Consider the following 11,859-nt stretch of genomic DNA (forward strand, 5'->3'; position numbering starts at 1 on the left):
TCAAATATTAATCATTTGAAGTCGTGTCATACTTTATTCTCTCTGTGTGTCAGATGTTCCTTATGTCCTAAAGCTGGAGTCACGCTGTCACACTCCCTGTTGGCCTGGTCAGGCTGTTTACTTCATGGCTCCCAGTTTCCCAGACAAACAGCGCTGGGTGGCTGTGATGGAGTCTGTGGTGGCTGCGGGCCGAGCCTCCCGGGAGAAGGCAGAGGCTGACGCAGTGAGTATCTCTGGAGCAGGTGAACGCAACCCGGAGCAGCTCGCTCTCTGTCTTTAATGTCTCCTGACTCAATTCATATCCGGCCGTGGTCACAGCTGTCGCGTCTGTGGTCGTAAACTTGATATTTGACTGTGTTGGTGCTATTCACCATGAGCAGATTTCCCCTCCGTAGTCTATTTAAGACATAGGTTTCGAGCTTAAAGTTTAACGGGTAGTTTCGCTTACGTGCGTCATTAATTGTCCCTTTCTTCTCTCTTCTTTTCTCTTTCTCTCCTCTCTCTTTGTCTCTCTCGCCTGTGTTTGTTGCTTTTTCATCATGACACATTGTATGTCCGGCATATGGGCGTGTTTTGTCGATTTGCTCTATTCCTACCCATGTGTCACTGCACACATAGGCTGCTGTGTCCAAAAGACAAATGGTTCTGTCTCCACTGGTCCAGGTAAACAGTTAGACATGAGACATTCTGACACACACGAGCACTGCACATCCTACACGAGGCACGCTGTAGTGCATGAGTCTGTCATTTCGTTGGCTGTCACCTGCCCCCCACCCTGCTGTCACTTCACTTGCTGTGACCACTTCTCACTTTCACTATCCTTTGCTGTATCCTGTACAAACTCTCAAATATTCTTCCCTGTCTCTGATGTCCTTTTTTCTAACCACAGTACACAAATATTCGCCAAGATGTCTGATCATCTTTGGGTTGAATCTCTGCAGCTGTCCTGTCCGGAGGAGCAGGGATCGCACTGCCGAGTTTTACCTGTTTGTGTACTTGTCTGCGTTGTTACCTCTGCCCTTTCTGCACACTCTTCTGAGGCTGGGACTCAAGTCACTTGACTTAACCAAGAGACGCAAGTCATATTCTTACTAATCTTTAAAAAAGAGCAACAACAGGATCTAGAGCTGAATGTGGTAATATTAAAATTACTTGAAACTAATGTTGTCCAAGTAATTTTTTCTCATCCTCATTAACTTGTGAATTCAGGTTGATATGAGTGAAACGACGAGTGAAACCTCATGTGTCAGTCACGGAGTTCATCTGAAGTCACTTTATGGCTGACTCTGTAAACGGCAATGCTCATTTTTCATAATTTACTCTATTTATAGACCAATCACTGAAATTGTATAAGCACTATGAATGTGATGGACATGAGCTTAGTACATCTGTCATCCATATAAATCAGCACAGATGCTGATTGGGTACACAGGCGAGTGAGGCCTAAAGCTTGCTACTGCACTTAAGAGATTGGGTAGATTTTAATATTAATAGTTTAAGTTGCTATGGCGACTGTCCTAATCTGCTTGACCCTCTCATCTCAACTTGCAGGCTGTATGTATCTGATGTAATTCTGTTGTATATGTGTAGAAGATATCAGCAGCGTATGAGCTGGAACACTGACTCAGTAATGAGGAAGCCGGCGGTGATGCTGATTACAGTGTTAATAATGACTCTTGTTTAAACGCAGTAGAGCTTGTAGACTTTGATCCTTTCACTCTGATCATTTGTGTAAACATTACATTTTTGCGATCTGTACTTGACCACTGGTAAAATATTTACTTCATTTATTCATTTCAAATGTAAAATCTTGTTCTCAGCTTCGTAGGAGTTGCACATGTTTATTAAAAGTATCTTTTATTCGCTTTAATGCTGACAAGTGGTACAAAATTACTTTATTACAAATGAAAGCATTGTCTCTTTGGTACTGTAGAGCCTCTGAATAGAACAGCGTGCTATTAAAGGTCTAACAAGTATAACTTTCTATCCGTGACCTGAAGCTGAAGACCGCTTGTGACTTGGTCCCACGTCTGACACTGTGACTCTGAACCCAGTCCTCCAGCCATCCAGCCCCTCCCGTCCTGCTCCTCTGTTCCCTCCTACTCAAGGTCACGTGGAGGTCGTGATCCAGCTGACCCCTCACCTCTCTCTGTTCTTTCAGAAGCTGCTGGGAAACTCTCTGCTGAAGCTGGAGGGAGATGACAGACTGGACATTAACTGCACCCTTCCGCTCACAGATCAGGTAGGAATATGTTTTATATGCTATAAAATGATATTCATATGTAACTACATATATATTTATTAGAAAATATGTTTACTTTTTAATTGTGCATTTTAAGCATTAGAAAATTACATGATCTGCAGTTGCAGGTGTATTTAGGAGAAGAACGATGTATTGGAGCATGGAGCAGATGCTCGGGGCTCTCTGCCAGGATTTGCCGCATGTTGCTCCAGTTTGAAATGTCACCACGTTCACCTGAATATTTATGTTTTTTTTGTGTTTCGCTGCTGTGCTGCAGATCGTTCTGGTGGGCTCTGAAGAGGGGCTGTATGCGCTGAATGTTATCAAGAACTCCCTGACTCACATTCCTGGCCTGGGGTCAGTCTTTCAGATCTACATCATCAAAGAGCAGGAGAAACTGCTGATGATTGTTGGTAAGAGGCCCAGCTTTGGTATTTTCAGTAGAAAATAAATGTCTGCTGAGCAGCAGGAGTCGACTCTAGATTTTCGTTCGCTCAGACATTCACAGTGTCGGTCGTAAATCAAAAGGTTAATATCTGCTGCCATAACAAGCTGCCATTACAAATAATTGGCATAATTGATGAAGTGCAATTATTATGCATCATTTAAACTGAAAGGTCGCTCTGCCATACTAATAACTTTGGAGAAACTTGTAAATATCTTGTTACACAAGACAGCAGGGTGGCTTAAAAGTGACTAATGTCTTTATCCTTGAACATCAGCTATGTGTAATGTCTGTGTGCTGCAGGGGATGAGCGAGCGCTGTGTCTGGTGGAGATTAAAAGAGTGAAGCAGTCTCTGGCCCAGTCCCACCTGCCTAGCCAGTCTGAACTGGCTCCATACATCTTTGAGACTGTGAAAGGCTGCCATCTGTTTGCTGCAGGAAAGGTAGTTCTTCTGTCTTTGCATGAATGCTGTTTTCATGGTTGAAATGTGATCGTACATACGAGCGTGCGCATTCTCTTTACAGATAGACAACACGCCTTGTATATGTGCTGCAATGCCAAACAAAATAACCATTCTGCGCTACAATGAAAATCTTAGCAAATACTGCATTCGTAAGGTGAGTATGACTGGGGTTCACAGTACAGTCTTTTATACTGTTGAAAGTATGTCATGCTTTTTTTCTTTTGACCAAACAAAGGTAACGTTTGGTTTTAAAGTGGATAAATCTTCTACCTTCAAAACATTTTCTACTACTAGATGTGCTTCAAAGTACTGGCTTTCCCTCACCTCCTAATTCTTTACCTCACAGGAAATTGAAACTCTGGAGCCCTGCAGCTGCATCCATCTGACCAGTTACAGCATCATCATCGGCACAAACAAGTTCTACGAGATTGAAATGAAGCAATTTGTACTTGAGGGTGAAGTATTTCTTTATGCCTTTAATGCTTCCAGGATCAAATCAGTTACCAGCCAGTCACAGGATGATATTTTACGGTTGTTGGATCACTGTGTGGCTTTTAACCTCAGCTTTTTCCGCTGCAGAATTCTTGGACAAGAACGACGTTTCGCTGGCCCCGGCTGTGTTTGCAGCCTCGTCTCACAGTTTTCCCATCGCCATCATGCAGGTGGCCAGCAGCATGCAGAAGGAGGAATATCTTCTGTGTTTTCACGGTAAATCCATAGGAACTGAGCTCTATGAGCTTATGAGATACGATTAGCCAAGTCAGCGCAACAGAAGGGGTTTTTCCCTTCTAACCTGGCTAGATCGAAACATGTTTCAGGCTCCAAGTGTTTTACATTTTCAGCTGGGTGAATGTGTTTTACACATGCATCCTGTTGTGCTAGTAGGTATATAAATATAAGCTGAATAACAGTTTTGGGGATTAAAGCTATTATAAATGTAAAAGTGTGCTTAAAATACTGCTGTCTGCACACAGTGTTTTATCTGTAAGAGTATGATGAAGAGTGCAGCAAATGTTTCTGTGGCAGAGTTTGGAGTGTTCGTGGACTCGTATGGACGAAGAAGCCGCACTGAGGAAATCAAGTGGAGCCGTTTGCCGCTGTCGTTTGGTAACTGCTGCTTCTTTCATCTTAATTCTCTCATTGGATTAAAAAAACCCCAAAACATTAAACCGTACCAAATCCACTTTGTAAAGGTACCTTTTATAAGACTAAATAATTGTGTCTGTGTTGTCTGTTGCAGCCTACAGAGAGCCCTACCTGTTTGTCACCTACTTCAACTCCTTGGATGTCATCGAGGTGCAGGGGCACGCTGCTCTGGGGTGAGACACAGTGGCCTCTTTGTGTCACAACTTACACTCGTTGAGTTTACTTCTCAGCTGCATTTCCCTCAATTTGGTCTTTTCTTCCAGTCCTGCAGTGCTGGCACACCTAGATATCCCAAATCCACGTTACCTGGGCCCAGCTATTTCCTCTGGGGCAATTTACCTCGCCTCCTCCTACCAGAACAAACTGCGGGTCATCTGCTGTAAGGGAAGTCTGATCAGAGAGTCTGGGGAGCTCCAGAGGACCGGGTCCAGTCGAGGGTCAGTTCACTCTGTCATGTTTGCTCACTTTAATCCAGTTTAAACAAAGAAAGAAAATATTTCAGTGACAGTCGGAGTGAGTAAAGCATTCAAACACAAAATAAATCACCTAAAAACTCCTGAGCGCTTGTAGTGTCTGTTAAAAATCACTGGAAGGTTGGCTTTGCTATGTCTGCTACCATCCACTGTGTTTTTTTTTGTTGTTGTTGTTAACAGTAGTCCCAGTAAGCGGTGTCCACCCACCTACACAGAGCACATCTCTAAGCGTCTGACCTCAGGCCCCGGCAGCCATGACGGCTTGCATCGGGAGCCGAGCACCCCACATCGTTATCGGGAGGGCCGCACAGAGTTCAGAAGAGACAAGTCTCCTGCCCGGCCTCTGGAGCGGGAGAAGTCACCGGGCAGGGTGTTGGACAGCCGCAGGGAGAGGTCTCCTGGCAGATTCGGAGACAGCACTCGACTCCACGCTGGTTCTGTCCGAACCCAGCTCGCACCTGTTAACAAGGTATGCAGAAGTTTCCGGTCGGCCTGTGGATGTGCTAAGGAGAAATTATGACCAAAATCAAGCTGCCCTTCTGGTAGAAAGGGCATCCAAATATTTAATGAGTGTGTTCTGCCTTGGATTTGATCACAAACAGTCCTATTCTTGATATGGTAACACAAAGCTGTTCTGCTGAATGTGGATACATCATTCTGACATGTTTTGTCTCCAGATGTCTTCTCCCCGGTTATTTCTGTCAATGTGCAGAAAAACACAGTTTATATCTGTAAAGTGTGGAGAATGTCGCACTTTCACAAAGTCTTCTGAAGAGGCTGAAGCTCCAGCAGTGCTCGTGCTATAGAGAGCAACCTTACTGCTTAGTCAGCACGTTTGAAGTCATCCTGATGAAGACTGCAAGCAAAAACCTTGCTCTTTATGCTGCAGTGTTGCTGCTGGAGTTTCAGACTCTAGATTTTTCACAAACCTCTTTCTCAGCACAGATACATTTGGGATCATTTATGTTAAAACAATTATGCACATAACCACACACAGTAGGTTATTTTGACTTTAACAAAGTGACTCTGCAGACAGGTGTACACATGCCTGTGCTATGAGGAAGGTTAATCGTTATAGGGTCTCTATCAATAAAACTGAATTGAAATGAATGAATGAATGAATGAATGAATTAAATAGGCTGGATATTTTTTTCCATATCTAACAAGTTACTGTCTGCAGATGAAGTGCTGAACTATAGGTGAAATACACAACACAGGCTAAAGGCAAAACAGCTGATGTGTGGGGATGCAGAGAAATACTACATGAATGTGTTTGTGCTTTAAGCGCTGGGTTCAGTAAGACTGGGAGAAAGCCACGTGAATTTAAAAGCTGTGTCACTGCCCAGCATCAGGAAAAGGATCACCTCTGATTAGAGTTGCAAATCTTATTAAAATACTCCAGGCTGTGTAAGACAAATTCATCTGCAACCCCAGTGGTGTGAGAGCAGGTAAAGAACTAATTTTTAAAAAATGAATTCAAAAAACTAAATTAGACTTTCTCATTTTTTAAGGTTAATGTGAACGAGGCTCAGTTGTCCTGTTTGAGGATAGATAATATTAAGTATTGTAACATGCAGACATCATGAGCTGCCTCTTGGGACATTTTTATATAGTGTGTAATAAATCTGATAATAGAAGTCAAAATCAAACAAACAGGGGAAAAAAACCCTTCAAAGTGTGTGCACACTGCTGAGGAAAAAACCCTATAATATGCACCTTGTACTGGGATTCCCTGCTTCCCTCCTGCTGTTCCAAATAAATATTCCTAGCAGCAGCGATCAGGTGCAAAATAAGACAAGCTTTGTTGTTAAATTTAGCAGTTTGCTGTAAATTTCAGTAAATCATGTTTGTACGATTCATTTAAATACATATCCAGTAAGGCCACTCACCTTTAGTCCACAACTGATGCTGCAGCTCTTTAGTAAATACAGACAACACCAAACTAACACGCTTTGACCTTTACTCTTAATCTGTGTTTGCAGGTGTGGGATCAGTCGTCAGTGTGAGTCCACTTGCTGCTCCTGAATGGAGGTTGTAGAGAACCAACTGGAAAAGCCCTTATTCCACCCTGAGTGCAAGCACAGAAGCACGCGCACGCGCACACACACACACACACACACACACACACACACACACAGCACCATTGCCTGTACATAGTGCAGCGTCAGTTCCTCGTTCAACCTCACAAAAACCTGCAACGGGAGACATCTCCTGTGACAATCCTCTTGACACGTGCTTTGATGGGAGTTATCCCACAGTAGATTTGGTGGCAGGGAGCCTACGCTGATCTACAGAAGCTACTTTCTTTCTATCTCCTCAAAGTTGTAAATATTGCTGTCGGAGTTTTTATAGATAAAAGGGAAGAGTCGGCTGGTAAAGCCATGTCTATTTTTTTTAAAAAATGAGTTTCTAAAGATGTTGCAGGGAGATTAACGCTGTCGCTGGCTAGGACGTACAATATCAACCTTACATAAGAATCTGAAATATCACAGGGTTTTTTCTCCGTTAAGAGAATTAAACTGACATTTAATTACTTTCATAGCTCACTAATGGAAGGGAGATCTGAGGAGGCAAGACTTTGCACACGAGACTGGATTTGATCAGGAGTTTAAAAGCTCATTTTTGTTACGCGACCAGATCAACTGCGTGGTCTTCTTGACTGAATAGCCTTTGATATATAACTGCATACGAGTGCTTCGACCGTCGTTGTCCGGCCATACTTTGTAAAACAATTATTAAGCAGTGTTTCGCTCCAAGTGTTCCTCGTGTTGTTTTTAGCAAACCTAAGAAAGAAACACACAGCTCTGCCTCCGAAGCCGGACGCCGTGCTGTCAGGCTGGCTCAAAGCGCCTCAGCTTGCTCTTAGTCCGCTGCTGCCGATTATGGTACAGATGTCCCGTTTCTGTGCAGTGATATGAAGTCTAGTAACCGTCAGGGGTCGTCACTTGCTAGTATCGTTTCTTTAGAGGCAGCAAGACCACCTCCACTCATCACATCAGTGAGCATGACTAACTTAGAGCAGCACTGTCGCTTTTTGATCGATTCTCTTGGTTGTTCTTTTCTGTCATGTACTCACTTGGATTTGCATTCTATAAGTAGAAATTGATGTTAGACAGTGTAACTTAAGATTTTCTTGATTTTTAGAGCTGTATACCAGTACACGCATTAAACATGATTCTAGTGTCTGTTTTCTTCTTTGTGCGCTCTCAGTTGCAGATTCTCCACCACAGCAACTTGTGTCAGTGGAAGCAGGTATCATCTAGCAAGCAAACAGTCACAACAGAGCTTCATCTTCTAGTTTATTTATTCCTTTAATTCTACAACAATGTAATGCTCTTTAAAAGGAAATCCAAAACAGAACAAAATATTCAGACTGAACAAGGAGCACTTGTTGTTACAGGAATTTGCTATGTACAGCCATACACTCGACAGACGTGAGAAGGTTCAAAGTGCTTAACAGAGGGGGTGAGAAAGAAAAGAAAAGGAAAAAAAAAAAAAAAAAAAAAAAAAAAAAAAAGCACGAGTGATCCCTTTGTGAGAGACCCGTAATAAAAACTGCTTGGCACCAGGCTCCACCAAAGAGACACGCAGTCACACTAATGCTTGATGCATTTATACACTCACACCTCATGTGACTACTGGGCCATTGCAGTGATGCCTCTAAAAGCAAGTCAGCGTGAGTGGAAAAACCAAAAAAAAAAAAAACCCCCCCAAAAAACCAAACCAAAACCCCAACATATGCATACTGGGGGTGGGGACACAGCAACGTGTTAACTGAAGCCCACATTACCAGCCCCTCCCACACACACAGATCTGTCCATAACTCCATCATGCTGTTGCAATACTGAAAAGCACACTTTCAGTCTCACTTTACTCAGATGCACCCTGTGGCAGTGTTTACTTAATGTCATGTGCAAATAAACAGCCTTTCCTCTCCTGTGAGACCATTCACATTCATGGATTGTTTAACAAGACGTCCCTGTGACGGTGGTGAAACTCGAAAAAGGGAACTCACGCTGCTGGTCGTCAATGTGGGGAAGGTCAAAAAGCTTTGGCTTCACAAGGGAGTGTGGAGTCTTAGAATAAATTGTCTATTTGGACACAATTGCTCCATTTTGTTGCCATCGGATGTAGTTTGTGGAATTGACTCATCTTTCGCGAGAGGGCCAAAATAATATATTTCAGTTCTCTTTGAAAGACTAAAGGTCAGGCTGTCGAATTAAACACTTCCACAGGAGGTCGACATTAAAAAGCACACACACTTGAAGCCTGTTGTTTTGACCACCTAAAACAGCAGCTCCACCACCAGATAGCAACACTCTCGACTCAGCATCATGCACAAATCCAACAGGAAGTGACAGGAACATGGGCTCAGTCAAACAGCTTTAGGATAATTAAGTAGCATCAGGTTGTCAATCACAGTTAAATGTCTGTGTTTCCTCCCTTAGTCCAAAACTTGCTGTGTTTATATCTACAGCAGCCATCTGACACAGCGAGCTGGATCATGGGGAATAGAGATCGGCAGTCTGAACAAAGATTATCAACCTAGTCTACGCTTCTGTGCTGTACCTTTAAATGTTCCAGCTGAACAGTAATCAGGGGAGGGGTTTACAAAAAGATTTGCAACACAACAACCCATTCGCGCTGTAAATCTGAAAAGCAAGAGTCACTCAGCAACTAGAAGCTCAGTATGTGAATGTATGTGTGTCTACATGAACAAGTGTGGATGCAAGTAGAGGTAGTGTTTGTAGATGGGTGTGAATGGTATAAATGTATGAGAGCTTTAAAGGGGGCAGGGCTTCATTTTGGGTTCAGGCTGCTTGTTTTGGACCACTGTTCACTCAGTGCATAGACATCTCGTTGGCTACCTTTGACTGCTCACCCCCTCATGATGCTGAAATCTTTACATCCACACATGCTGTGATTGGCCAACACAAAATATTCTGACGGGATGCTGTAGCCAAAGTTCAGAACCACCGCTCAGTCTCCGTTTCTGATTATCCTGTGGCAAAAACTGAGTTAACTGGAGTTTTAACAGCAAGTCAACAATACAAATATCAATAAATAAAATCCAAGTAGGGGGAGGAGAGAGAACCACTGCAGCATCAAATCAGGTCACCCTGCTTCTCCATTTATTCAAAAAAAAACAACAAAAAAAACAAACAAACTGCCTTAAACAGATTGCAAAATATAGGTATTTTATGCAATTTCAAAAAGAAAAAAAAAACAAAACAAACTTTGGTGACTAATTACGTGCCACTATTCAAAGATTCTATACATTTTTCTTAAATGCTATGTAGGTATCTGAATATATTATTCCTCTCATTTACTGTACAAAAGTTGTGTCTGTGTGTGCACAAGTAGTTTGTGAATGGGTGTGAGGCTGAGCAGGCGTCTCAGCGATGCTTTGACAGATTTCATGTGGCGTTACAGACCTGGGAAAATGCAGAAAGCCCTTTCTACTGCTGCTGTGCTCCTCTGTGATTTAGACAAAGTGGAATTTGTTTCGTAGTGGCTGACAGCCACCTGAAAGGAAAAAAAAAAAAAAAAAAAAAAAGATGTCTTGTTGCGAGCCCGTCTGATTAGTACCAGAAGACTGAGGGGAGAAAAAACAAAACAGGCTGTTGTTCCGTCCCAGTGCCTGCTGGGTAAAACAAAACTGGATCTTTTGGCAGCGGTTGGCCGCACCCTCGTGTGCTTCAGTTTGTCCACGGCAGACAAACTGAAGGGGAAAAAAAAAAAAAAAAAAACAAAACAAACAAAAAAAAAAAACCCCACACACGTTGGTATTGATGCAGGTCTATCAGCCAAACCTGTGTGCTGTTAATGCTTTGAAACAAACCAAAACCAAAAAAGAAAACCAAAAAACCAAAACCTGAAATCAGCAGAGTCTCACAGTGAGTGCTCCCTGCACACGAGTAATAAACAGTCTGTTGGTATGGAGGAGCAGCGCAGCACGAGCTGTTAAAAGATCAAATAGCCACAAGCCTTTTCCTCTCACTAACTTGCTGCATGACTTGTCTACACGGGGGCTTCAAACACAACAAAATGATTCACCATCCTCACCGTGGTCAGGATAAGGATGCCAAACTACTGAAAAAATAAAAAGCAATTAGAAAGGGGGAAAAAAAAAGAAAAAAAAAAGTGCATTTAAATATGTGAACAACACAGAATTTTACAAATTCACAAACTCCAGGAGTCCAGCCTCCCTTCTGTACTCTGGACTGAATCTCAACCATAACTAAATGTGATGTTCACAACAAAGCATCAAGGGCTTTTTGATTTGTACATCACTTGTTCGCCACCACATTTGTGCGTCTCTCTTCTGAAAAGCTGCTTAAAAGCTCACCCAAACAAAGCAAGCACAGTTGAGACTCGGCCCACAGAAAGTTAAAGGCTCAATTCACCCAGTTATCCAGAGTAATGACACTGCAAACAAAAGCTGCAGCCAGTTTCTTTAAGAGATACTTCACTGTTTTACACACTTTTCAGAAAAGCTCTCCTCTAGACTGAACATGTGACTGAGTGTCTGTATGCAAGCATCCTCACAGCACTCTTACCAAGTCAAAAAGGCAAAACTTGCCTCACTCTCAACAAGTCTGAATATATGGAGCCTAAACAAGCTTCTTAGGCACTCTGGTTTAATTTGGAATATGATGCACTTCAGCATTCCCAGTCCAGGAGAGGGAGGAATGGGGTTTTCAAATGTACTGAGCTCTTGCACACAATGGTAGAGAGGACCAAATATTCCCAAGTGTGGTATTACTAGTTGATGGTGACAATAAAAATGTATGGTAAATATCACCTGCTTACAGTGGTTCTTGAGCAGTGGGGAACATCAACATTTAAGTGACCCATCTTTAAATAGGATGCTATCACTTCAGTCACTTTAGCTGATGATCAACCAATGTCTGAAAAGCATGAAGTCAGTTTTTCCACAGAGGACTTCATGTAGTTTATTACCAACTGATCAGTCTGCGGTCATGTTATCAAGTCATTACCATTAGAAAGCAGCATTTTTAAACGAGATTCTGAGTTACATAGCCGGAAGTATTAGTAGTAATTTTAAAAACTAGTTTCCTGCACTTT

At 42.5% G+C, this 11,859-nt stretch overlaps 1 protein-coding gene across 8 annotated transcripts in view; it reads left to right on the forward strand.

Annotated features, from left to right (window-relative positions):
• LOC134639532 (citron Rho-interacting kinase) overlaps positions 1 to 8,505 on the forward strand; it is a 48,748-nt gene extending 40,243 nt beyond the window's left edge. For 4 of the 8 annotated variants that reach the window (XM_063490784.1, XM_063490783.1, XM_063490786.1 and 1 more), the window contains 13 exons: positions 54 to 223; positions 619 to 663; positions 2,162 to 2,242; positions 2,520 to 2,655; positions 2,991 to 3,130; positions 3,213 to 3,305; positions 3,498 to 3,606; positions 3,731 to 3,859; positions 4,178 to 4,258; positions 4,392 to 4,470; positions 4,561 to 4,734; positions 4,951 to 5,239; positions 6,753 to 8,505. In XM_063490784.1, the coding sequence (XP_063346854.1) occupies positions 54 to 223; positions 619 to 663; positions 2,162 to 2,242; positions 2,520 to 2,655; positions 2,991 to 3,130; positions 3,213 to 3,305; positions 3,498 to 3,606; positions 3,731 to 3,859; positions 4,178 to 4,258; positions 4,392 to 4,470; positions 4,561 to 4,734; positions 4,951 to 5,239; positions 6,753 to 6,776 (1,550 nt within the window). In that variant the 3' untranslated portion in view covers positions 6,777 to 8,505. The remainder of the gene's footprint in view (positions 1 to 53; positions 224 to 618; positions 664 to 2,161; positions 2,243 to 2,519; positions 2,656 to 2,990; positions 3,131 to 3,212; positions 3,306 to 3,497; positions 3,607 to 3,730; positions 3,860 to 4,177; positions 4,259 to 4,391; positions 4,471 to 4,560; positions 4,735 to 4,950; positions 5,240 to 6,752) is intronic. The other 4 variants (XM_063490787.1, XM_063490788.1, XM_063490789.1 and 1 more) reach the window with 1 other exon arrangement.
• Positions 8,506 to 11,859: the final 3,354 nt, after the last annotated feature.

This window comes from Pelmatolapia mariae, linkage group LG12, assembly GCF_036321145.2.
Source record: "Pelmatolapia mariae isolate MD_Pm_ZW linkage group LG12, Pm_UMD_F_2, whole genome shotgun sequence".
Lineage (NCBI taxonomy): Eukaryota > Metazoa > Chordata > Actinopteri > Cichliformes > Cichlidae > Pelmatolapia > Pelmatolapia mariae.